Source organism: Alligator mississippiensis, chromosome 2 (genome assembly GCF_030867095.1).
Source record: "Alligator mississippiensis isolate rAllMis1 chromosome 2, rAllMis1, whole genome shotgun sequence".
NCBI classification, from domain to species: Eukaryota; Metazoa; Chordata; order Crocodylia; family Alligatoridae; genus Alligator; species Alligator mississippiensis.
This window is the reverse complement of record NC_081825.1, coordinates 235579075-235606274: the sequence shown is the minus strand read 5'-3', so window position 1 is coordinate 235606274 and position 27200 is coordinate 235579075. Positions and strand designations below refer to the sequence as shown.

Below are 27200 nucleotides of genomic sequence, written 5' to 3'. Positions count from 1 at the left end.
AATCAGGAAGGCAAAATCGCAATTGGAGTTGCAGCTAGCAAGGGATGTGAAGGGTAAAAAGAAGGTTTTCTACAAGTATGCCAGCAACAAGAGAAAGACCAAGAAGATGGCAATTGTGGGTCCTCCATGGAAGAGGCAACCTAGTGACAAAGGATGCAAAAAAGAATGAAGCATTCAATCCTTTTTTTACCTCAGTCTTCACAGGCAATGTCAGCTCCCAGACTATTGCACTTGGCAGCACTGTTTGGGGAGGAGGTGAGCAGCCAACAGTGGAAAAAGAAAGGGCTAGGGACTATTTACAAAAATTGGATGTGTACAAGTCCATGGTGCTAAGGAAGTTGGCTGATGAGATTGCAGATCCACTGGCCATTATCTTTGAAAACTCATGGTGATTGAGAGAGGTCCTGGATGATTTGAAAAGGGCAAATATAGCTCCCATCCTTAAGAAAGGGAAGAAGGAGGATCTGGGTAACTACAGACTGGTAAGCATCACCTCAGTTCATGGAAAAATCATGAAACAGGTCCTCAAGGAATCCAGTTCTAAGCATTTGGAGTGAACAAGGTGATTAGGAACAGTCAGCATGGATTCGCCCAGGGCAAGTCACCCCGACCAACCTGATTCCCTTCTATGATGAGATGACTGGCTTTGTAGATGTGGGGAGACCAATGGATGTAATATATCTTACCTTTAGCAAGGCTTTTGGTACAGTTTCCCACAACATTCTTGCAGGCAAGCTAAGGAAGTACAGGTTGGATTAATGGACTGTAAAGTGGATAGAAAACTGGCTGGATCATTGGGCTTAGAGGGTAGTAGTCAATGGCTTGATGCCCAGTTGGCAGCTGCTATGAAGTGGAGTGCCACAGGGGTTTATCCTTGGGCTGGTTTTGTTTAATATTGTCATCAATGACCTGGGAGATGGGATGGAGTGCACCCTCAGCAAGTTTGCAGATGATACCTGAGAGCGCTGGGTGGGGAGTGCACCAGGAGAAGCAGCCCCCCTGGGGCCGATCCTGCCAATCTGGAAGAGCCAGTGGCGTGCCCAGAAGTGCCAGCAGCACGCCACAGCCAGTTGCGGGTCAGCATGATCAGCTGCAGGGGACCCCCCCCCAGTTGGCAGGATCAGCCATGGGGCCCCCCCCTCCTCCCCGGTCACTGACTCTCTAGTGCGGGGGCAAATGCCCCCCCCCCCAACTCAGGAGGCACCAGTAGCCCATGACCTGAAGGGTGGTTCCAAAGAGGATGGAGCTAAACAATTCTTAGTGGTGGCAAATGACAGAACAAGGAGCAATGGTCTCAAGTTTCAGCAAGGGAAGTTTAGGTTAGATATTAGGAAAAACTTTCTCACTAGGAGGGTAGTAAGACACTGGAACAGGTTACCCAGAGAGGTTGTGAAAGCTTTGTACTTGGAGGATTTTAAGACTTGGCTAGGCAAAGCCTTGGCTGCAATGATCTACTTGGGGATGGTCCTGTTTTGTGCAGGGGGATGGATTAGATCAGGGGTTCCCAAACTGTGGTACACATACCCCTGGGAGTACGCAAGGCATCTTGGGGCGGGGGGGGGGGGGGGTACACAGGATAAATTGAATAATGGCAAATTTAATTTTCATTGTAATAATAATTGGCATTTAAGGGGCTAAAATATAAAATGTATGTTGGTAGGGGTACAGAGGCAGCTGGTAAATCTGGAAGTGGGTATGCAAAAAAAAAGTTTGGGAACCTCTGAACCTCCTAAGGTTTCTTTCAATCCTCATCTTCTATGATTTCTTCATGGAGGATAGGTATAAAGAGCTGTGGAAGTATGGGATTGTATTTCAGGACTAGTGTTTATCTCTGCAGAGTCCAGCAATGTTCATATTCTAGAAACATGCTTAAAACAAAATGACATTTAGGGTAAATTAAATGGGCAGGTGTCGTTCTGAATTGGACCATTACAGTTTCTATCTGGCAAGTGCTGGGGCAGAAAATCTGACTTGGAAAGTAAAAAAGAAGGGAATGATAATCAGGGAGCAGTAAAGGGGGAGAAGGGACATCTATGGGCTTCCATAGTTCTGAGGTGGGCTTTTCAGTTTTATCTTGTAAACTTCTGGACAGACAGATGACCCCCTGTTTGCAGTAGTCTGGGAGATACCAGGATAAGTTATTTTAAACAACGGCTTGAATTGTATTGCAATAAAGTTCTGCTTCTCTCAATGTTTTCCAGCCCTTCCCTGGCTCTACCCAAAGAACAATACCTACAAGATGCACAGTACCAACTGGGATGGATGGTTTTGTGTGACTTGGACAGCAGCTGGTCATGATGTGGCAGCCATTTAGCTAGCCCTGAAAATGGAACTGGGGGCCGTCAGAGCAAAACCCGCAAGTCACCAGAACGTGAACCAAACAAGCCTGCTTGACAGCTGGGGCTGTAACAGATGCTTCAGAGGGGAATATTTATAACACACTAACCAGTGTTCTACTCTGCACAAATACGTGGGACAGAGTAGAGAGGGAAGTACAAGGAATCTCCAGATTTCCTTTTATATGGCCAGTGTAAGAGAAGCCCAGGGCTCAGGGATCTCTTCCTTCCATGAACTCCTTGTGGTGTGTATTGCACTAAAGAATACAGATAGAGATGGTGAGTAAGTGAGCTCTGGACGTGTCCTCCCACCATGGCTGCAGTCCCTAGCTGGGTAGGTGCATCAGTGGGAAACAGGCTGCAAAAGAAAAGAGGGTGACAGAGGCTGCACAAGGCCTGTGTGTCCTTTAGAAACACTGTCCCTCCTTGATGTCCCCCTGAAGTGATCCCATTTTACTTTGTCTCCAAGAGTGGAAAAAGAGAGAAAGACATGATGTAACCCAACAAAGAAACAGACCTGGGCATTTCATAACAAATTAAACCTAAAAACTGGAACAGGGCCCTGGAGTTCTGAACACACTGGCATTGCAGAGTTGAAATTCTGTGTTAGCTTCATTTGCATTTCAAAATGGAGGCTTACACCGATTTAAATATGGTAAGGAGCAATCCAAACAATAGTGTTTCCCCTGTGTTTTTAATTGTAATTAAGTTCAATATATGTGGTGCCAAACCTATATTTTCAGTTTCTAATATGCCCCATGGGGAAAATGGGATTTCTGAGGCTTGTGAAGCTGGAGTTTTTTAGCAGGAGACTGGATATCAAGAAATCAAATTTAGTATTTCACAGGATGTGGGAATGGATTTAGTATTGTGGTCTACACATATCAGCTGTGATGATTAGCACTGATTGTCTTTAGGTTTCAGATTCCACACTTCACTGAGATGAATGGTGCAGGTGACACCTTTCAGAGCTTTTGTTTCAAGCTGTCTATAGACTCAGGCAGACAACACTGCATCAGTTTACATTCAGTCAACATGCTTTCCCCCCTTACTTTTTCACAATCAGAAGGGTCAGAAATATAATTATTTTGGAAGACTGGATTCTAGGACTCCCTTCAGCAGAAAGAATTTAGTTCTCGGGCAAATATTACAGGTGCAGAATAGGGGACTGTCCTAGCTTTTCTCCCAGCTGTTGCAGTTTCCATTTCTTTGGTAGTTCAACAGGAACATGAAAGTCTGGTTTGGATCACCTGTTACAGGCTGCAGCATATAAGGTCCTCTGTGCCTAAAAGAGGTGTATGGGGAACCACTTCTTGAAGATTCAGTCCTCTTAAGGTGTCTTCTCACAACTTGCCTTATAAGCAAAAGCACCAAAGCCACTGTGTTGCACGTATGGATGGTGTGCTGTGCTAATTTAAAACTCTCTAAGGTATCTGTGGAACACCAGTCACCCGAATATCTACTTCTTGATCAAAGCACTGAATTTTCTACCAAAATAAAGAGCGAACAAACTTGGCTGAGCAACCGAGAGATGATGTAGAGTGGGAGTGTGTGCAAGTGCTAGTTTGGATTACTTGTCAGCATCTCAAAGGGTGTGTCAACAAGAAACGTTTACCGCAGTTGTCTAATTAGCTCCTCAGTGAACATCTCAACGTCTACATGTACAGCCTATTAGGCTGCAGGAAACTAATAAATCCCGCAACAGGTTAGTACTTGTAAATACAAGAACTACTCTGCTATGGAGTTTTTTTTTGTGCACAGCAAGACACACACAGACATTGATGGGGCTGGCTGGTGCATGAGGGTGCTTCAGTGTGGGGGCTGCCTGCCAGCTAGCCCTGCACTGGAGCACCCTCATGCCCCAGCCAGCCCCTCTGCAGCATGCTGAGCTAGGTTGGAACAGCCTGGGGCTGGCAGGCTGACCCCCTGGCCCCCTGCCAGCTGGGGTTGCTCCAACCTAGCTCAACGTGCTACAGTCCTGGGTGCATGTGTAAGCAGTGCACCCAGAAGCAATAAACTCCGGCGCAATATGCATTAATATGCACATGTACATGCACCTAAAGTCTATTAACATTATGACCAGCTGTGTGCTGCTGAGGTAACCGGTTGTCTGCCTCAGACCAGCTCAAATTGAAGGTGTTGAGCCTGCTTTGCAAAGAGGAGGAAGGAAGTTTAAAAATAAATAACTTAAAAATAGTGAAAAGAGTAAGACCTGTGAAAGGTCTTGGAACACATTTCAGCTGAAGCACAGGAAGTGGGCTGGAAGGCTACAGACACATTAGTTGTGTGTGTTGCTGCATGGTAACAATACTAGTACAAACACCGTAAATGCAAAATGCACATGCAGGGAGAAACAAACATGTACAGTAATTCAAACAGTCCTCAAACATTCAAAAGGAAAATGAACCATCATCATCAGTAGTTATGCCAGCATACCCTACCACCTAACAGTAGGTAGCATTTAAAATTATGAAAAAAAAATGTAAAACAGTTTAGCTCTGTGCCAAATGGGCTGAACTACATCACAAATTATTTACGGCATCTATCCATGTGGTTTTTTTTACTGGTTAATTATTTACTTATAAGTCCAGGAGATTTCCAGTTCTTTTGAGCAGAGCTTGCTAGCACAGAGCAGTGTGGGCAGGACTCTTCACAAAATCAACTGCCAATGATTACTAAAAATAGTTGTGAGGAAATCACTCAGCATTCTTGTAGCGCTGAAGAAAAACCCTAGCATTGAGTTGAATCAGCCATGTTCCCTCTGAAGGGCTGAAAAAGGGACTGAAGTGTGCTAAAGCTAGCTTACTGGAAAAGGCAAGAGAGAGCGATTGTTTTTTTAGAGAACTTGCTTGCAATGGAATCTGCCCTCCCTCGGGAGCTAATGTGACCTAACTGTACATATTGGGAAGAGAGTACAAGGTCCCAGGTGTAGTCCAGCTGAAATCAATACAAGTGTTGCTGGTAGCTAGAAGAGGGATAAGCAAAAATCATAACAACTCAGTATTCTGGGCTGTAAGTCCAACAACATACCCCTCCCATGGCATTCAGATTGGAACGTTTTAAAATTCTTTGTATGGCCTTTGTGTCTTTGTTAGGAGAACCTGATGATTTCAAAAGTAACAGTATTTTACTATGCATAATGGTCAGCAGGGACGGAAACATTCCCCCAACTTTTCCTCACCTGAGGACCAAGATCCATATTATCTGCACCTGAGACAGACATTTATACCACTGTAAGGTAAGCATGCAAAGTGGACATGACAGATAACCGACTATGACAAGCAACCAACTCAGAGATAGGCATTTTATACCCCCCCATGCCATCATTAGCACAAGACCTTGAAGAATCTGACCCTGTGTGTACTAGTTTGGATGAAAAATAACTGCTCTACCTCTCCCAACCCAGGCATTTTTTCTACATAGGAACATCAGTTCTTTCTCACGATGGATCCCTGTTATGTCAGGCTCCTCCAGATCTGATGTTGCTGATGCTACCCCCCTGCAGGCTCAGATCACCCTTTGTCTCCGCACTTCCACCTGGGCCCTTGTCATGCTCTCCAAGGGTATGTCTATAATTCAGAATGAAGGTGTAACTAGGCATAACTCAAAATGAAGGTGTAACTAGGTATGTCTGTGCTAGCTTCAACCTGGCTAGCATGGGTAACAATAGCAGAAAAAGCACAGTGGCACTGGCTTCAGCATGGGCTAGCAATCAGAGTGCATACCTGGGTCCCCTGAGGGTTTATATTATAGCTGCTAGCCCATCTTGAAGTCTGTGCTGTCATGTCTTCGCTACCACTGCTTGTCCAGAGGCCAGACCAGAGGTCCTGTGCCTTGACACTGTCTTGCTAAAACATCAGCAGAACCTTGGTTCAACAAGGCCTCAGCTTCTAACCGAGTTCCCCACTTCCCTCTCCCTCCTTGCAACGTAGCACCAGGTTCAGCTGGACTGCCAAGAATATAATAAACATGGAGTTTCAAGGGCTTTGCCGATCATATCTGGAAGATGGTAAGTGACGCATCTCCCAGGAAGATCGGGAGGCTTGAAGGGAGGCTCAGCAACAAGGGAACAATTAGCTGGTACACGTACCAAAGTAGTGAACTAGGGTGCACCTGCACAGGTATCTTTGTGGTGACTAGTAGTTGTTTTTTATGGGATCATTAGAATCTGATTGGTTTCTATGGGTGTTCAATGTATACCACAGGTATAAAAGATGTAACTGCTCTATTCCACTTGTGATGTGTAGCCCCTGCCTACCTCTCCTCTGCCAATCAGCCTGATCAGGCAGACAACAATAATTTGAGGTTCTTTAGTTATACTCACCATGTCATTTATTTAAGCTTAAGAAGTACTTTATTCATTAAACCAGGGACAAAACTGAACTGTTCAGGGATGGAGCCTGGCTAGCCCAGCTATTTGCAACACTACTACCTGTGTTAGATAGATTACATGTGCAACACCCAGACTTCCATTTTATGGTAACCATACATCTACGCTCTTATATGAACAGTAACTTAAGGGGCCTCTTGGCTTTTTCCTTTTGGGGACAATGGTTCTAGCTGCTCAGCTTCTAATTTCACACCTAAAAAAAAAATGCAGCAACTGCAGCTACTCTGCTGTATGCTTCCCTCCTCTCCCCAAAAGGTACTAGCAGTGTCTGGGCCTTTCTTCTCTTTCCTATACATCTTAGTTCTTGTGGTGACCCTTCCTGTTGAAGATGCAGTGGCATTTGAGCTGCTTCACTTTTTACCAGGGCAAGTAAATGGACGCTCAACTCCACTCAGCCAGCCAAAATTTCTACTCAAGTGGGATTGTCAAGACCTAACTGTAGCAGCCATCCCTTACAAAAGGTTCATTGTCATCCGAACATATAGCCATCTTTTTGGCTAATGAGGAGAAAGGATGATGGTTATAAATAATAACCAACTGTAAGCCTTAGTCTGAATTAATACATCTATAGCAATAATGCAAACAGACTGATGTTTGAGTACGTACAGCACAGGTGGGGCACATGCCATGTATATGTACATTTCAAAGCAAGGAGTCAGCTCTGGAGCACAGTGGAATCCAGTCCAGCACTGATGATGCTCCTGCAGAGAGCAGCCCAGTGACAGCTGCCTTGCTGCAGGTATGAGGCCAGATGGAGAAGTATACAGAGACTTGTCCTCATGCTGAGAACCAGGCTAAAATCCAGTTCTCCAATGCTCTGTCTACATCCAGAGAATTACACCTAGCTCTTTACCTGTCTAACACCTACATATAACCTCTACTTACACTCATGCTAGAGCTCAACATCGCACACTCCCCAAGCACCAGAAATTGGCAGCACCCAGGCCAATATACAGTGATAAATACAGTAACAACACTGTGAGGAAAGGAGAAAAAATCCATAGTGAATGAATAAGAATAAGGCACTTGTGCTCTATATTTGGTCCCTAATCACTGAGTGCTGTGTACATGTTACTGTTCTTACTCCTTCTCATAACCCAGCTAAGATAATTTGCTCCCAGCATACAAAAGTCCATGCTCACCTCTCCTAGCCCACATACCAGGAACTCTTATGTGTGCAGTTATTATGTGATGTGGAAAAATGATAATACTTTTCACTTATTATGATTTCAGCTCAGGAACTTGAAATGTGCCAGATATTTTTACAGATGTTAATCAATTATGTCTCACAACATGTCTGCCAGGCAGGTCAGTCTTTTATGAAGAGAAGAATAAAAAACAGAGATAAGTTATTAGATTTCTCCAATGTCAAATAAGAAAACAAGTGGGGAAGCCAAGGAAAGAACCCAGCTATCATGACTGCTTCTCTTGTGCTTTGGCCACAAGACCACCCTTCCCACTTCACTGTACATCTCAACTTGCTAAGGCACTGTGTGAGAGATGCCATGTCTAACAACGACCCAACACAAAAGAGACACACAAATTGTTCATACCCGAACCTTAAAATGCCATGCAATTCATTTGTTTTGTGTAAACAAAGCAACCCTATAATCTTCTGCTAGAATTAATTTTCAACAATAAAAATCAGGAGACACCATGCTGCTGTGAAAAGGAGGTAATTTAGGTTCAAAATGAGAAATGTCCTTTGAATAAAAGGAAGCGTTGGAGGTCCACCTATCAGGGACTTAAACTCTCAATCCCCCAAAGACTCTGGTATTCCACTGTGCTTCCCCATCCCTCACCCTTTTTTCCAGGTTGTCTCAAGATACACTAACGGATCAGATCTGCACTGGAACTCCTAAGGACCTTATTAGGAAGCTCAGCATGACAGCTTCATATTTTTTCGGTCAGCATCTCTGTGCTTTCAGCGGTACAACAACATTTATTACAAACTGGCTGCGAAGAGTTTCAGAGCTTCTGAAGTAATTATAATTTTGCTGTGTGTTAAGCTGATGAACTGCATGTCTGCATAATTTCTACCACTGTCTTTTTTGTGCTTGGCTAAATTTACCAGAATACCCATGACCCTTTCTAAAGGAAACTCAATTCTGACTTCCACTGCACTGTTAGCATGACACAGAGTCTGCTCCCCAGGCAGCCTGAGTGGGGGAAGAGGAAGTCATGCTGACAGGTCCAGCGCTTGATCTGACAGCAAACAATGATTCTAAAGAGATCTTTGGTTTAGAATGGGCTCAGCTGGGGGGAGAACTTTCCTTCAAATTAACACATGAATCCTTATGTGTTCATGTTGTGTAAGGGAGGCCAAACTGGAAACTGACAGGGATAAGAAGACAAGTGGTTTTCATTTCTCTATCATCAAAGGGAGTTCAGAAGTTTTAATGCACTGCTTTCTTTTCCCCCAACCTCTGAATTCTGACCTGCAACTTAAATTTCAAATGTCAGATAGGACTTCACATTTCCTCTTCTAGTCTATATTTGTCTCAGACCAGCTGGTTTTGACACCAGGCCAGTTTATGCTCTCAGTTACATCATTCCAATGCAACTGATGCTAGGGCCAGGCACAGCAGAGGGTAAAGTTTGACTCATTATGTCATCATACACACTGTAAGGATGCACAGTAGCAATCAGGATCTAAAGTACCACTGGGATTTCTCCAAGTTATGCCAGTGCTCTGTCATTTGGCAGCACACAGAGTATGTCAGGGAGGAAAAACAGGGAACAAAATGATGGAAAACCACATGCTTAGGCTGCAATAATTGTCTTGGAAGTCAAAGCTTTACAGTAGAAATGGGACGTGCACATGCGTACATACACACGTGTACACACTCCTGGAGTAAGCCAAGAGGCAGAAAAAGCATTTAAGCACAGCCACAAATACAGAGATAAGTATCTTACCTCCCAACTCCCCCAAATGGAACAGAACTGGCTGGGTAAGAGCTGACTTAATCCTATATAACCAGCTACTCTTTTGGGTTGGGAATTCCTTGCAGAAAATAGGTTGCTGTCACCTTAGGACTGAAACCCTTTTCTCTTGTAAAGACTGTGGCTCACTTACTGCTTGGATTGCAGTTACTTCTGGCCTCAAAAGAGAAGCAAAGGTCGGGGCGGGGTTGAGGGGGGAGAGGGGCAAAGAGCAGGGGAAAGGGAAGGAGACAGAGGTCAGACACCACAAGGAGGTCTCCAGGTAAGGCATCCAAAGGGAAGGTCGTATTGTTAGATTTATGAGGTTTGCAGCATCTCCCCATTCTTATTTCCCTGAATAGCAAATGACCAGATTCATGGGCTCTAATTCTGATATATGATATGATCTTTGTCATGACGAAATGACAGAGCCATTTTAAATGCCTCCATTGAGTCTGGAAGACGCTGGTGCGGTATGAGCATCTTTTCCATGTTCTGTGTTTTGACTGGCTGACCAGTCTATCTTTTCCCCACATCTGCCGAGGCCGTGTATGGGGATGCCGTACCATGGGCTTTTTTAGGTAGAGAAAACAAATGTTCTCATTCTTGTTTTAAAGAAAGAAAAATTAAAAAAAAAAAAAGAAAAGAAAAGAAAAAGCAACAATATTCTTATTTTCACACTAGCAGCAAGCAGCAGGCGAGAATCAATAGGTGCTAAGAGGAGCAAGCATGTCCTTTCCAACAGGTACCTTCTTCTTTGCCAGCAATAAGTCCTGGTAAGCATTAGAACGGAGGAAACGTGCGTAGCTGTCACTCTTCATCAGCTTGTAAATGTGCTCCTGGGGGGTTGGGAGGAAAGCAGAGGTTAAGCACTGTTATCAAATGCCATTCAGAAACCACAGAGATTCCCTGGTCGTAGACCAAGACCCCACTGTGCTAGGCACTTCAGAAACACAGAACAAAGAGATGATCCTTGCCCCAAAGAGCTTCAATATATTAATCTGAAGTTTAAAAAGGAATTGATTTTGTAAAGGCCACAACTTTTGTCCCAAAGCAGAGAAGTTATTCCACTTCTGTCTGTTCATTTTATCCAATGACAATTAAATGCAAAAATACCACTTGACAGGGTCAAGGGCACATAGCCCCCTCCCCTCGAGAGCACACTCCATCTGGCCTGCTCGGCTTCTGGCTTCACATAAGCTTCACCTCTTGGCTGCCCAGTAGGTTAGCTTTGATGAGATGGAAAGAAGATGTTCTTGGCCCTGCTCAGACCCTGGTCTAATGGTTAAGAAACTTTGCTGGAAAGTAGATGTAGTTTCAAATTCCTTCTGAATGAGGCAGCCTGGAATCTAAGTGTCCCACTCCACAAGCAAATTCCAGAGCCACTAAACTATTGGGCTAGCAGGCAGGAGAGCCATCCACCTTTTCCAGAAAATCACTAGCTGTGGTTTTCTGTGACCAATGTTTCAGGGATTTACATAGCACTCATTTACATGGAGCTGACATGCCTTCCAAGTGCATGGAGAATAAGTGCCTGGAACAGATCCTTTCTCAGTTTTTTCACAAGAGCAAGACCTGTTGTGTAAGTGGCTACTTACCCACCTAAAGGTGAGTTGTATTTGGGCCTTAGGGTCTTGTCCTTATAATTTTCACAACTAATGACAATTTCTTTTGAGACAATATGAAACTTGCAAAATGAAACCTGGGTGGGTAGAGTGACTCTGCAGTCCAATTCCTTGGTCAGTTTTCATGCATAATTGAACAATCCCTTAAACTCAGCCATAATTTTCTAATTCTTCTCTGAACTCTTAAAAACCATTGTGCCAAACACCATGAAATCAAGTCCAAATTTTATTGACTGAGGAAATGCTTGGTATAGTAGAGAGGGAGAGCCATATGCACAAGAGGAAAAACAGGAACACTGGATGTACTTCTAGTCTTTGTCTGTGGAAGTCTTTTTTATTATGTGCAATTTAAACTGTGCAGATTTTTATCACATGAAATATTTTCCCCTACCTCCAAGTGTCAGTGTCCAGATGTGCATGAATCTTTAGGAGAAAGGAAGAGATAGTGAATACTTTGGTTGAACTCTGTATGTCCGCAGTGTTGGCAAGTCAAGTAAAGCTCCAGCACCTTTATTGCTTTGGCTAATCTGAGGGCATAAGTAATTGCCTAATTCAGTTCTCTTTTTACTGTACTAAGACAGGTATTGCTGGCCTTGTTTTGACTCAAATACAGTTTAATCTTAACCCTTTGGTGTGGGTAAAATGGATTAAACTACATAAATTAACTATGCATATATCATGGATTGTGTGAATATGAATTGTGTGAATATGAATTTTCCTATCAACTCTTACAGTATTTCAGCCAGCAAGATTTACTTCAACTAAATTCAAGCCTCTTGAGGACTGATTCAGTTTGCAGCCTCTTGGGCGTGTCTACAGGTGCACATTTAATGCTCATTAACCCAATTTAAGGCACATTAAGGGCGTGAATCTACATGTGCATGTCCTTAATGGACCTTAAACATGGCAATTTTAGGATATTTGAGCCTAAATTTGATTCCTGCATAAAGCAGGTATCAAATTTATGTGCAAATAGCTGAGTCACATTAGTGAACATGTAGACACGCTAATGTGCATTAACACAGGGTGTGTCCATTGATTTTGGACTAACTTTAGTCCCAAGTCAGTCTGCACACCCGTGTTGATGCGCTTTATAGTGTGCATGTGTAGCTGCGTGCCGAAATCACCTTAATGTGCATTAGGCTATTGTGCATTAAGTTTAGGCACACCTAAAAGCTTGTGTACACACACCCCTTATGTCACTGATTCCATCCCCTAAAAATGACCTCCTCATAACTGGCTGAGAAGCAAACTGAATGCTTATAAACAAAGTCAAAGTTTTGCCTCCAGGGGCTAGGACCAGTGTAGAAGTGATCCCCTCTGAAGAGGGAACATGGAAGGAGGTAACATTCCTGGTCTTTGGAGAATAATGGGGCCTGGACTGTCCTGGAGGTTAATGTTAGAGGTAGGGCTGGGTGTATTACTGATGTAAAAGTTCCACCTTCTGAAAACATGCTGGTAGTATTGTAGAGGCTATGTTCTAAGTCTCTAAGTGCTGAACATAGATGTAATCCTCGTTAGCACAGACACAAAGAATACTTTAGTATTGGAGAAGGCTGTAGGGAAGTCTTATCACACAAATATGCTATAATACAGTTATGGGTGTGCTGCATTGTTAGTACAGATGTTTTGGATGCTCTGTGGATGTGGGGAGACTGGTGGATGTGGTATACCTTGATTGTAGCAAGGCTTTTGATACGGTCTCCCACAACATTCTCAAAGACAAGCTAAGGAAGTACGGGCTGGATGAATGGATTGTAAGAAAAGCTGGCTGGAGCATTGGGCTCAGAGAGTAGTAATCAATGGCTTGATGTCCAACTGTCATCTGGTATCAAGTGGAGTCCCCCAGGGGTCGGTCCTAGGGCCAGTGTCTTTCGTTCAATGTCTTCATCAATGACCTGGAAGATGGCATAGAGTGCACCCTCAGCAAGTTTGCAGATGACACCAAGCTGCGGGGCATAGTAGATACACTGGAGGGTAGGGCTAGGATTCAGAGTGACTTAGCAAAATTGGAGGATTGGGCCAAAAGGCATCTCATGAGGTTCAGCAAGGACAAGTGTAAAGTCCTGCACTTAGGATGGAACAATCCCATGCACCAGTACAGGCTGGAGGCTGACTGGCTGGGCAGCAGCTCTGCAGAAAAGGACCTGGGGGTTACAGTGGACAATAAGGTGAATATGAGCCAGCAGTGCACCTTTGTTGCCAGGAAGGCTAACGACATATTGGGCTGCATTGGTAGGTGTGTTGGCAGTAGGTCCAGGGAAGTGATTATTCCCCTCGATTCAGCCAGGTGAGGCCACATCTGGAGTAATGTGTTCAGTTTTGGGCATCCTGCTACAGAAAAAATGTGGACAAATTGGAGAGAGTCCAGCAGAGGGCAACAAAATGGTTTGGGGGCTGGGGCACATGACTTATCATGATAGGCTGAGCGAAATTTAGTCTAGAGAAGAGGAGACTGAGAGGGGATTTAATAGCAGCCTTCAAATACCTGAAGGGGGGTTCAAAAGAGGATGGAGCTAGACTGTTCTCAGTGGTGGCAGATGGCAGAACAAGGAGCAACAGTCTCAAGTTGCAGTAAGTAATGTGGAAGTTTAGATTAGATATTAGGAAGAATTTTCTCACCAGGAGGGTAGTAAAACACTGGCACAGGTTACCCAGAGAGGTGGTGGAATCTCCATCCTTTAAGGTTTTTAAGACCCAGCTAGACAAAGCTTTGGCTGGGATGATCTAGTTGCGGATGGTCCTGCTTTGAGTAGGGGCCTGGACTAGATGACCTCCTGAGGTCCCTTCCAACCCTAATTTTCTATGATTCTATGACTAATGGAAAAAAATAGTCACCCATAGGGTTGGAGGATGTGACACTCTCCACACAGACAGACTGCATATTCTCTGAATCACTGCCTCAAGTGGGTGTCATTTCTGTAGGCTGTTGTTTGGGATCATACACATGACAGTGAAGCTTATATTTAGATACCTGGAGTTTTCTGGAGAAAAAAGTGATGCCCATTTTAGTAATAAGGTGTGAAAACCTCATAGTGACAAAGATAAGTACGAAGACAACATTGGGTATTGGCAGAGGAGAGAGATGCCCCAACCCAGAAGGTCAGTTAGCAGTACAGCTCCTGCTTCAGAGCTGCAGCTAGGAAAATAGTTCTTATAGATGTCAGCATGACTTCTTGCATTTGGTCTTTGCTAACAAGGAGTAAGGACTGTATGTCTAACTGGGAGAAGACAAAAAAATAACTTGGTTCTTGACATGAAATAAACAGCAAGCTGACTTCTGGACTGTGTTCTTACCATGAAGGACAAGGTAGAATGGCACCTAAAGCTCAACTGTAGATGTAGTCATGTAATTGGTAGCATTTTCTAGGGGTTTTGTTTCCTGAACCAGAAAACAGTGACATCGCTATCTTTCCATTTGGGGACAGAATGACATAATGAAATGAATAATTAGTCCTAAACTGTGAATGTTAAAAAGAAAAGAAGGCTAAGGGTAGGAAAATGAGTACTTTCCAGAGGCAAAGCTTGCTCTTTGGTTGCAAGAATGTAAGGGTACTCTTTTGAGAAGCCCTTGACTGATAGCAGGGGATCATTTTATAATGCTGATCATTTTTTAGCATAGCAATGTACTTTACACATGCCTCCGACACTAACCTTTATGACACTTCTATCCACAGCAGGGTGTTGGCAAGAAATCTGAGACCATCCTGCCTTAAGCTGGCAGAACATTTCCTTTCATTTTATAGATCACTAAACATAGAACAATTAGTCATCTACTATAGGTGCAGTGACTATAGAAAGCAAATACACCACTTGCATAAACCACAAATCAGGTGAAACCCTACACATTAAAAGCTGTTTCACTGAGATAGGTTTGACCAGGGGTAGGCAACCGTTTTTGGCTGGAGTGCCGAAAAAACCACAATGTCTACCTTGGAAGATGCCGGAGTGCCGACATGCTGGAGCCTGGAGCAGCTGTTTGCAGCCTCCCAGCTACAGCCGGCCCACCGAGCCCGGTCTGCTTGCAGCAGGGCTTGTAGCCTCCCAGCTGCGTGCTGGGAGTAGCCTGGGCTCCAGGGCTGGCAGCAACTGCTTAGAGCCCAGGTTGGCGCTGGTGTGCCAAGCAAAATGGTCTTGCGTGCCATGCTCAGCACGTGTGCCGGGGGTTGCTGACCCCTGGGTTTGACCATGATTACCCACGGTGGTCTAGTCATAGAAGTGACTTAGGAAGTTTTTGGTCTGCCTTACTCATTCATCTGGAAACAGGAAGAAACATCTCCTCCCAAGGCCTCAATTCCTTAGGTGGGAACACAGCACACAGTAATGGATGCTGACACCATGCATGCAGATTGCTGCAAAATACAACTGAGGAGGTGCTGCCACTGCCCTACCTTTTATCCAATGATCTTGTGGTTAGGGCACTCACCTAGGAAAGAGGAGACTTGAGTTCTAGATCTCCTCACTCTGAGGGAACTCAAACCCACATCTCCCACTTCCCAAGAGATACTCTAGTAGTCACTAGGCTATTGGAGTGGAATAGATTGGGAGGAGGGTCACGCTCTGCCACTCCTGTTGATACTGGCCCCTGGGATGAGCCTGACATGGGTCCAGGAGAAAAGCAAGCAAGTGCCCAGTGAAGAGGGCTGCTCACTCCTCCAGGTAAGGAGGCTTACACCTTTACTTCAAGCTCCTTCTGCCAGGACTGTTTATGCATGTTACAGTAGAAGGCTATTGCTTAAAGAACAGCTGTGACCCTGACAGAAGGGACTGGATCTTAGGCCATGTTCAAGATTAAATTTGGACTACTGTGTGATACACTGTAATTAAGGCTGCTGTCAGGTAGGCATCTTCCTTCATCACAGTCTGTATCCTGAGATTATGGAGGTGAAGCCCTAGGTCTCCCCTAGGGATCTTCAGAGCCCAGACCTGTTGATTTGGATCACCCTTTACAAAGCTAACTCTGGACTGAGCTTTCAAATGACAAAAATGAGCTGCTCCCTTTCTTTACCTGTAGGAGTACAATTGAACAGTTAGGAGAGTGTGTATGTGAGCACATGGGTGTGAAGAGTTTCTTATTTTTTCCTGAATGTGGCAAGAGTTGTGGCCATTCTTATTTCTTTGTGGAGTGTGCTATGTAGAATTGCATGTGAACTTCCATGAAAGTTTGCCTTCTGTACCTATGGGCCTCCTCTTTTTGGTAGGCAATTTAATCAATTCTATGGTATGTAGCTGTTGCAGGAGGCCCTGGTTTTAGGACACATAGTTCTGTTACGTGGTCTAGTAGCGTGGATCTAGTAAGTGAGTTCTTTTTCCTAAAATATTCCAAAAGGAAGTACAGGTCCATTGCTTCAATCTTTGAGACTCCATACAGTAATTTTGGGCTCCTGAGCCTGAAGAAGAAGTTACAGAACCTTTTGTCTCCAGCGTTTTGGATAAAAATGCCCTTTATAGAGAGCACTACAAAGCATAGAGGGCCGTATGCCCCATTGTGTGCTGTTTGTGAATAGTGTATACAATGAGTGATAAATTTTGTAAACAATTGCAAAGCTGTCATTAAGCTGCATGTTTGGAAAAAATAGTAAATTTTAAAGAGGAAAATGTTGGCATTTCTTTGAATTAGAAAACAAAGAACCAATCAGGTAGTAAATCATGGAAAATTTCTTTACCACAGTTATGAGAGGCTGAGAGGAAATCACACCCCAGCTACAGCGGACAGTTGAAGTGCAGGGAAGTAAACCCTGATAAGATACAGCACCCCTTTGGGTTTTTCCCTCCCTTTGCCATATCTCTGGAAGGAGATGAAGGACAAGCTCTATAAATTTTCTTGACAAGAGGGAAAAGAAAAAAAAATCAAAGTTTGAAATCCAGACGGGAATGTGGGAGGTGGATGAGATAACAGAAACTGTCTCGAAGCTGCACCTGCTTCAAATCAATGTTTTGCAACAAGATCTCAAGTCTCTCTCCCCCTTAGCAGTCAAAGCACAATGACCCTGGCTAGGGCAGAGAGTGGCAGCCAGCCAACCAACCAGGGCCTTGGGAATACCAGAGAAATATGCTGAAAAGAACAGAGCGATTTAGAAAAATAATTGTGTATCAGCCTCTTCTACACTGTGTACTTGACAGAGCTCAGAGAACATTTTCTTCAGTCATAGCATCCTTTTCAGTGGGAATTTCTGGCTATTTTCTCTTAAATGTGTGTTCAAGACAAGAGCAATTTTTGTGGTTGGAATCTGATTTATTTTCCAGGCTGTTATAATCTTGCCTGCTCTGCACATGGTGTAAAATCTCCCCAAAGCCCAGGCCTTTTAGGTTTGTAAACTCTGGGTTTGAGTATAATTTTCTCTCAACCTTCCATCTGGATGGCATTCCAATAAGCTCCCAGATTTTACCTTGCTAATCGAGTTCCCTATAGCCAGAGGTAAATTTAGGTGTAAGATCATCCAATGCTCAACTGTGGGAGGAACAGGAGACAACTTGAGATTCTCTGTAGCTTGGGTGTTTCAAGGTATAGTTTTAGACAAAACTAATGTATAATATGTTCTTTTAGGGTAAAATTAACCTCTCTACAGACTATTTATGCAATGCTTACCTATGTTATTTTACCATTTCTATTTCCTGGGCCATCCTAAACACAACCAGCCCATATTCTGTAAATTGTTTGTAGGCTTTCCATGGGTGTTTAGGGCACATTAAATTGGGTATTAAATTGGTAAGTGGCATGTACATTACTTTGGGATCCATTTGGATTGAAATGCACTGTCAATGGAAGACAGCACTAGTTAATTCCTTTATTCAAAAAATAGAAGAGAAATTTGCAGAAGGTAAGACAAATGGAAATATAAAGTGTTGGGCAGGAAGCATTAATGTTTACAGAGAAATCTGACAGTTTCTACTTTGGGGCATCGGTGAAGTGTTTATTCACACATCAAAGGGCAGATCCTCTGCTTCTGTGAACTGTCAGAAAGTCAATATAACTAAGATGATTTACACCAACTGAGAGCTGCTTGGTTTATATGGTCAACAGAGCTCTAGGGTTGGGCTAAATCTTTCCCTGGCCTCTAACAGTGCACAGAGAGAAGAAGGGAAAAGATGGCAAGAATAATCTCTTCTGACCACAAAAGCAGCAGAGCAGGATCTCCACATATTGCTAACAAGATGCAGCTGACTAGTACATCTGCCTGTGTGCCACCCCGCCACATGAACTCATCTGCTGGTTAGGTGGAAAGTTTAGCTCACATACCAGACCAGCAAGCAAATACACTGTAGTCAGCAGACCAGTGGGTACCCTAAACCATATTACTTATGCTCCACTGTACATTCCCCTAGGTTGCCCTCAGGAATCCCATCCTGGCTGACGGGGCTTCTGACATCCAGCAGCACAGGCACATGGACCCTCAGACGTGCCCATGCAGCAAAAGATCAAAACAAGGCCTAGCACAGAGTCAGTTATACTGAAACACTTTCTGTGACACTGCTCCACTTAATGTTTTTTAAAAGGTTGCTGAACCAATCACCATTAAACGAGTGCTGAGAACTGCACTGAACCTTGCTTCAGCCCTGGCAGAGGAAAATGCCACATCATCACCGGAAACAGAAGTAGCTGGGAGCAGATATAGTTCAAGTGATGCGTTCACTGTACAGCAGAACGAAGGACCTTCATCCTTGCCTTTGCTGAACCCTAAAGAAATACCACCCATTAAAAACTCAGAGACTTTTCATTCAAAATAACCTCTCACCTCCCAGAGCCCTTGCTAACGGATTCCCCTGGACTTGTTTTTTTTCTTTCATCTGTTTCTGTTTTCACTTGCTGCCATTCTGCCCTTTCAGCAACTTTGTGCAGCTACTGCAGAGGTGTCAGCGTGCCCCAACTATAGCAAAATTATGAAGCCCCTGGCTTGGAACCCCCTGCTTACATTACCGCTGTGCCACCAAGCATTGTTGTACTTAAATATTCCTAGAGTTTATGTTGGAGCCCAACATCTTCAGAGATTTATAGTATGGCTATGAAATGTTTCAGGCTGATAACTGACATATAGGTCTTGGCCTGAAAGTGAATTGCTCTGGAAAATTTGAGCAATATCTATTTGGCCATTTTCAAGCTACTTAAGTGACACAATAGATTACAGCTGAAGTTTCAGCCGGCGTTTTTTTCTTTACATTCAATCATGGAATTTTTGTTATTGAAAGAAACTGGTGAGTAATTAGAGCGTAACAGAGGCTCAACTCTTTGATAACTGGCAAGCATAATACCATGCCTGAAATAAACACAGGGCTGAAGGTACAGTAGCACAGGACAGTGAACCAGGCAGAAAACAACCTTATGGTTTGAATGCTCATTCTGGGTAATATGCAGAAATCCTATTTGTCTATAGCTAGAAATATAATGTAAAGCTTTATTTTTAATTTACAAGATGTCAATGGCAATACAATGCAAATTTAGGACCGGAGCTACTAGAAATCTATGTAGCAATTAGATTTTTGTATGTTAACAATATAATGGAAGTGCTGAGCTACCAGGGGTTCTTTTACATGTACAGCATGGGCGCGCAAAACGTTATACAGTGCTGGAATGCAGCACGATCAAGGGGTCAGCTTGGTTCTACAGGAGGATTTAGAGCTAAATATGGAAACAGCTATCCTGGGAGACAGGAGTGGCCTCTTGGTATGCTAACTCCATATGAGCAGCTTTAGGTTTAGAGAGCATTGATTACTACTGAGAAGCTGATTTTCCCAGGGTGGGCCCAATCCTGATCCCTGGCAAAAAGCCTGAGTGAACAGGCTTTGCATGGTGGACCAATAAAGGAGATGGAGGAATGAAATCCCCCAGAGAGGACAAGACACAGAACAGGCACAGCCTCTATGACACATAGTAATGGTTGTGGCTTGTGTACATCCTTACACATAGTTGTGTATGCATGGGATAGAGTTATTAAAATCATTGGTCAGACTGCAGTTGGAGTACTACATCCAGTTTTGGGCTCCATACTTCAAGAGGGATGTTGATAGACTTGAGAGGGTCCAGAGGAGGGTCACTCATATGGTTAGGGGCTTACAGGACAAGCTCTATGAAGACTGAGGGGCCTGCACCTTTTCAGCCTCCTTAAGAGAAGGCTGAGAGGTGATCTTGTGGCCGCCTACAAATTCATTAGGGGGACGCAGCGAGGGATCAGAGATGCTCTGTTCACAAGGATACCTCTTGGGGTAGCAAGGAACAATGGTCACAAACTGACAGAGCAGATTTAGGTTAGATATCAGGAAAAACTTCTTCACAGTAAGGGTGGCCAAAATTTGGAATGGGTTTCCAAGGGAGGTGGTGCTCTTTCCTACTTTGGGGGTCTTTAAGAGAAGGCTGGATAGGCATCTGGCTGGGGTCATGTGATCCCAGCAATTTCCTGCCTATGCAGGGGGTCAGACTTGATGATCTGTTGAGGTCCCTTCTGACCCCAACATCTATGAATACAGATGAACTATGAATTCTGCCATGACACCAGTCCATCTGGAACTTTCCTCTTTCTGTTCCTCTGAAGAAAAACACTGCCACGTAACTGAGCTTTATGATATGCAAGGACATAAATGAGCATTCTGCACCCACAGACTTAGACAATAGCGAAGGGGTCGGACAGGGCCCTAAAGAAGTAGCCTATAACTTGTCAGTAGAGAAAGCTACGTTCAAATAAGTGCCACCACTATGATAAATCAAATCAGCCCTTCCTGGAGCTGTAAGAAGAGAACCTAAGCTGGGTAGTGTGCAGATCTGTACTCCTTGCAAGTTACTGCAAGGCGTCATGTGCAATATGCCTGCTCTGACTGGAGTTCTCATATCAGAGTTTGGCTTCAGAAGTTGTATATTGGGTCATCATGAAGGGGCTGCTACTGTTTACTGGAAATGGTTTTAGCCCACTTAAGAGGCTAGGTATATCCAAGGGCTTGTAGGCCACTGCCCTTTGGGGAAATGTTGTGTAGATCAACCTGTTGACTAATTTACCTCTTATCTCATGGTCACATCTTTGGAGAAATCTTCTATTGTTGCATGTGAGGTGAGGACTTAATCCCTAACCCTGTGTCCCACTGCAGTGCAGGGAAGCATACAACTCCTGATGTATTAATATACAGAAAGACCTTGATAAAGGCTGTCATTTTAGACTTTAGATTACAAGACAATTGCCCAGAAGCAGTGAGAATTCAGGATTATCAGCCCAACAATAAGCTAAAATGAAAGATAATTCAAAAGCAAGATAGAGTTTAATATTAGCAGAATAAATCTATGTACTTTTCACAGTGTTAGAAAACTGGAAGCATTGATTGTGGAGCATCTGCTATGTAGAGCTTGATATCTTTTACCATCTGAGTTCCACAGTTAAAAGTTATTAAGGTCTAACACTTCATTTTTAGTGTTCTGATTTTCAATACATCTATTTAATTGTTCTTCTGAATTAATTTATGTCAGTTTTCAGTTTTAGATATCTATTTCATTGTAGAGTGCTCTGTGAAAACCCCAGGGAATATCTTCATGTTTTGGTTTGAATATTAATGTAAATTTAACTAATAGGATTGGGTGCTGAGAGCTCTGGAAAGGACTATGTTTTTCCAGTCACAATAGATGACATGTGGATAGGATAACTATAGAGAAATGGAAGGAGATGTTGCTCCATTCAGCTCAAAAGTGGAATGTAAGGACAGAATAGGGCAATTTAACTGTTTTTCTGCACAGTCTCTTTCAGAGGATGGTAGTGCAAATTAGTGTTAATTAGGAAAAGAGCATGATCTGGTGCTAAAGAGCAAGAGAGCAAGAAAGAGGGACTGTTGAGTTCTATTCTGCATTTTGTTACTAAATTACTATGGAATAAGAGCAAACCTGTGAATTTCTCTGGATTGCCTCCGTTTCCACATCTTTATTTCATTAGACATCCAAGAGTATATATCTATATAGGTGTGGGGTGTCTGGGTGCATGGAGGGGAAGAAAGACACTATTTGCTTAGAACATGCCCCGAAGGTCTTGCTAGGGAAAGATGAGAGAGTGATTAAGCTCCAGAGGCATGAGCTTCAGCTTTGCTTCAAACCTATGTTGATGGCAGTTCCCAGTAAACTCACCTGCAAAATGAAACTGAGGTCTGATCACCTGAAAATGTTTTAGGGTTCATATCTCTAAAACTAACTGGATCCAAATTTGGGCAGCTGGGCTGTGAACTTGGCTATGAATAGCCCAGATATATCTCTCTATCCAAAGCAGCATGAAGTTTGGCATAATGGTCTACAGCTGCTCTGGAATTAGGCAAGTTTCTGAGCAGTGCATTTAAAGTCCCTGAATGAACTGAGATTAGAACAAAATTCCCTTAAATCATCTCTATATGAGGCAATAGCAGATTAGTTCAGGTAAATGAACATAAAATTGAAACACTTGTTTGGTTTATTGAAAAAGAAAAGCAAACAGCTAAAAAGCCTTGCTAAAAACCATGAAAGAAGTCTCAAAGGCAACTTTGTACCATGTTTTATTAAAGTATGCCTGGCTCCAAAGGAAGTATCTTACAACCAAGCATTCCTATCAGGAAACAGTGCATTCGTGTGATACTGGTTTACAATGCCATGGTCTAGAAAACTGGAACATAGATTAATAGCTTTCTGAAGGCAAGGGACATTGTAAGTGGTCAGCAATCTTGTACAAATTTAGAAAACATGGGGTTTTGAAAAAAAAAAAGCACAGAGAATGTCAGAAGCAAGCACAGTTGATGTATGTCATAACTAAGCCGCTCTACCTCTCTATTTACAACCCCATCTGAATGTCACATATGAGAAACTAAAATCTAAATCTAAATCTTTTAGATGTCAGCAGCATAATTAGTAGAAGGAGGCTATTTGGGTGGAGTGGACCCTTTTTTATTTCTGGAGGTAGTCCTGAGTGGTTCATATCTTGGGAAGTCACACTGGTTGCTCAATGATGCTGATAACTGTTGTGAGTTTCAATTCCTGCAAGTGGTGCACAGACTTAATTGAACTGACCTTTCCCCATGGTGGTCTCATATTAAAAGCGATTTAGTTCCAACTGAAAACTGTTTTGATCATTATAATCTTTTGCTTAGTGGACAGCTGTCCAAGAGCAGAAAATAATCATTTAAATTGACAGTCCCTCCTTTGGAGGGGCTAAAATGAGGCTAACAGTAGGTGCTACATATTGAGATTGAAGAGCATGAACATGGCTGTGTGTACTGAGGATCAGGATAGAATCAATAGCAAGTGTTGAATGGGTCAGGAAAGAGGAGCACCCACAAAACACTATGGGCAGGTGGGGCATAGGAGTGGAATAGGACAGCACATTCTGGTCAAAATTGACTTGAGTTAACAAACTATTGGGACATGATGACTGGAGTAGCAAGAGGTGCTACAAGGCCAGGTGAATACCTACATGGTAGTGTGGGGAATACAGGAGTAAGAAGAGTAGGGCTGTGTGGAACGGCACCGTTCCATTTTGCCTTGAGTTTTGATGGTTCACTGGAACAGTGTTTTGTATCGAATTTTGTTTTGATTTGAAACAGCTGTTCTGTTCCGTACTGTCAAAATGGAAAGGCTGTTTTGACGCTATTTCAAAATTTTGGTGGGGATGGGGAAGTCAGCCAAGCTGAGCTGACTTCCCCATCCCCCGTGCTAGATTGCGGTAGGGGATGGAAAGCAGCTCAGCTGGGCTGCCTCGCTGCTTCCAGTGCAATCTAACGCCAAGGATGAGAAGTCAACCCAGCTGGGCTGACTTCCTGTCCCCTGCTGAATCTTGCACTAGGGATGGGAAGTCAGCCCAGCTGGACTGACTTCCCATCCCCAGCCTAAGGTCGAAACATTTTGACTTTCAAAACGTTTTGACTAGCCTCGTTTTGTTTCAAGGCTATTTCAATGGCTTTTGTTTCATTCCAATTTTGCTGTTTTGACCTTGAAATTAGTTGAAACAATGTTGGAACGAAATGGCTGCACAGCCCTAAATAAGAGTAGCAGTGATAGGCTCGCCAAACTGGGTGGATTCATTATGTACAGGAAATCTGAATACTCCAAATTTCTGATACGCAAGGATTTAAGATTTTAGTTTAGTTCATTAGCAAAACCCAGATTCTCTCAAGACTGTGGGAAACTGGGGATCAAGGGCCTTTAACTGAAGTTCATTTTTGTTTAGAACCCACTTCTTCCATGTGCTCTTTCTATGTCAGTCTCCTCAGCAAAGCTATTGCTACATCCTTGCTTATTGTTCTTGATGGCTGTATCTTGGCTGGTTGAGCTCTTTGGGGCAGGGAATCATTCAGCTGTAACATGCCATGGGCATTTGTGACATAAAATATATCAGAGTATGTTACAGCAGGGAGGGACAACTCTTTTTTGGCAGGCATGCCACACATTAAGCCTCATGTTCTTTATGAGTGCCACTGTGACCCCTTTCCCCTTCCCCTGCCTGATCCACTCCTCTTTCTGTCCCTTGCCCTGTGTCCCTGCTTGATCTGCTGCTCTACTCCCAGCTTGATCTGCTGCTGTATTGCCTGCCCCTTCCCCAGACTACCACATGCCACATGCAGAGGCTGCCTGTGCCACTTGCAGCATGAATACCAGACGTTACCCACCCCTGTGCTATGGTTTCAACTTTTCATCTTCATATGTTCACTGGTTTGAAACACACTTTGTCATATTCCTTCTTACTCCATCCCAGTTATGCTTATGCTTCTGTTCCTTCCTAATTTCTCCTGTGTGCCCCTAACAATTTTAAAGGTGGTGCCTTACAGTTCAGTATACAGGCCCTGGTGCCTCCAGGTATTGTGTTTCTATTCTCAACTGAAGAAAGGGCATCTGAGCATTTCTGAGTTGTAGGCCATTAAAGAAGGCACTGTTTTGTAAACTGAATATTTCTCTTATCTAAGAACACTCACATCATTGCATTTTCTCTCTTATCTTGTGTATTTTTATTCAGACACTCAAATATCCCCTCCCACACTAGTGTGTTTTGATTTTCCCTCCCACACTGGCCGCATATGGTGTCACAGGATTGTGACATAGGTGAGTTCTCATAGGATGGTGCTAAAGGAAAAGGTGCCCACAACTCGTCAGGGTGCTGCAATCCAACCATGTCATCGCCATGTGAACAGGTGGAGAACGTAAGGATACTACTTGGAGAATGTGTACTTTGTTATGAGTAGTTTATTCTGGCTGGGCTTCTAGGGAGATCATGCCACTCTAAAACAACCACCTCCAGATGTAGCCCCAATGAAATGTGACATTGCAACCAGAAACAATCCTTTTTGGAATGAAGTGATGGTAGCTGTCATTGTGCTATCTTCCCATAAATGCATCTGGCTTTTATATTTCTTTTTATTTCTGTTTGTCGCCTCATTTGTTAATTTATAAATTGACTCAGAAATTACTGGCATGGCTTTATGATGGCTGTAGACTCTTCAGTGCACAGCTAGGTAACTTGGACATATCAGCTGCCTATACACATGCTTGGGGGGCGGGGAGAGGGGGGCATTTCAATTAGAGCAGTTCCCGAACAGCTGCTCTAATTAAAATGGCTCACTGTCACATGCATTAATCCTCCACACATTTCAAAATGGCTGTGGGATGCTTTATCTAAAGCTCACTTGATAAGGTTTAGATAAAGTTCCCCTGCGGCCATTTTGAAAATGCATGGGGGCTTAATACACATGACAGTGAGGCAATGCTGAAGTGTTCTAATTAGAACATGGAGCATACTCATCAAATTGAGTTTGCTGAAACACATTCTAATTAGAACATGAATGAGCACATCTATAGGCACCAATCTTCCCCACAAACATCCTCTGAATTTTATCTCTGGAATGTTTTCATTGACCGGGATGTGATCTCCAGTAGGATGAAAGTCAGGCAGAGCTCTCATTGTGGCCTTGTAGTTCTTGGCCATTGGACTATTTCCATTATATGTAACAGACAAACTGGGGCAATCAGACACTGTAAAAACTGTTTGTAATAAAATCTATCAGGGAAGCCCCTACCCCTACCTAAAACTTATCTGAAGAACTCCTGCTCAATTTTATTGTCAGCATTTAAAATTGTGAATTGATCAGTCCAAGTTTAGATTTTTGTCATCTTCTACTGATTAAATGTTCATTGTCAAGCTGTCAGTCTTGCTTTCAATAATTCTATTAAAAATTGTAATCCATTTACTTGGACCTCACTCTTGTCCTGTGTCTGACAACTTTGGCCTATACTTTCTAGACAGGAAACTAATTTGGATTTGAACACATCCCTTTTTACCTGGGTCCAAGGATCAAGACTTTAAGTTCAAAGGAACACAGTATTTCACACAACTCTTTATGTAACCATATAAAAAGCATTACAAGAATGGTCCAAAAATACATCACAGCATACATCAATGTTAATACAACATTTAAAACATCACTTTAGAATGTCATTTTTATAAAAAAATGTCATTTTTTTTTGTATTTGCTGTATTTCACTATGCTTTGATTATGAAAAAATATTTTAAAATTATTTTTTGTTCTTATTTATTAACTATTCTCCTATTCCATGTGTCCATTTTGGCCTATGTATAATGACGTGTCAACTTTCTAGAAGGGTGTGAAGTTTTGTTCTAACTTGGAGGAATTTTTTAATAGATTATCCGTTTTCCTAAAGGCAGGGCTTGAATTACAATTTGACTCTTGGGGCGGGGTCTGCAAAAAAATTAGGCTTCGCATCATGATGTCCTAATAAAATTGGACACCCCCCCCAGGTTCGATTTTCAAATGTTACAGGGGGCTCACATCGAGTATGGTGGGGCCCAGCTCCCTCCCAACCTCCCCCATAATTCAAACCCTGCCTAAAGGCATTTTCTGTTTACAGTTTATCTGCACTTTTCCCTGATGAATCAGGAGCTCTAAATGAGAAGGGATTAAAACACCTTATGGATCACTAGCCTACACGTT

The 27200-nt window shown here is 43.1% G+C and overlaps 1 protein-coding gene across 4 annotated transcripts in view; it reads right to left on the bottom strand.

Annotated features, from left to right (window-relative positions):
* RGS6 (regulator of G protein signaling 6) overlaps nt 1-27200 on the bottom strand; it is a 600794-nt gene that overhangs the window by 33720 nt on the left and 539874 nt on the right. For all 4 annotated transcript variants that reach the window (XM_059722918.1, XM_059722920.1, XM_059722921.1 and 1 more), the window contains exon 16: nt 10398-10487. In XM_059722918.1, the coding sequence (XP_059578901.1) occupies nt 10398-10487 (90 nt within the window). The remainder of the gene's footprint in view (nt 1-10397; nt 10488-27200) is intronic.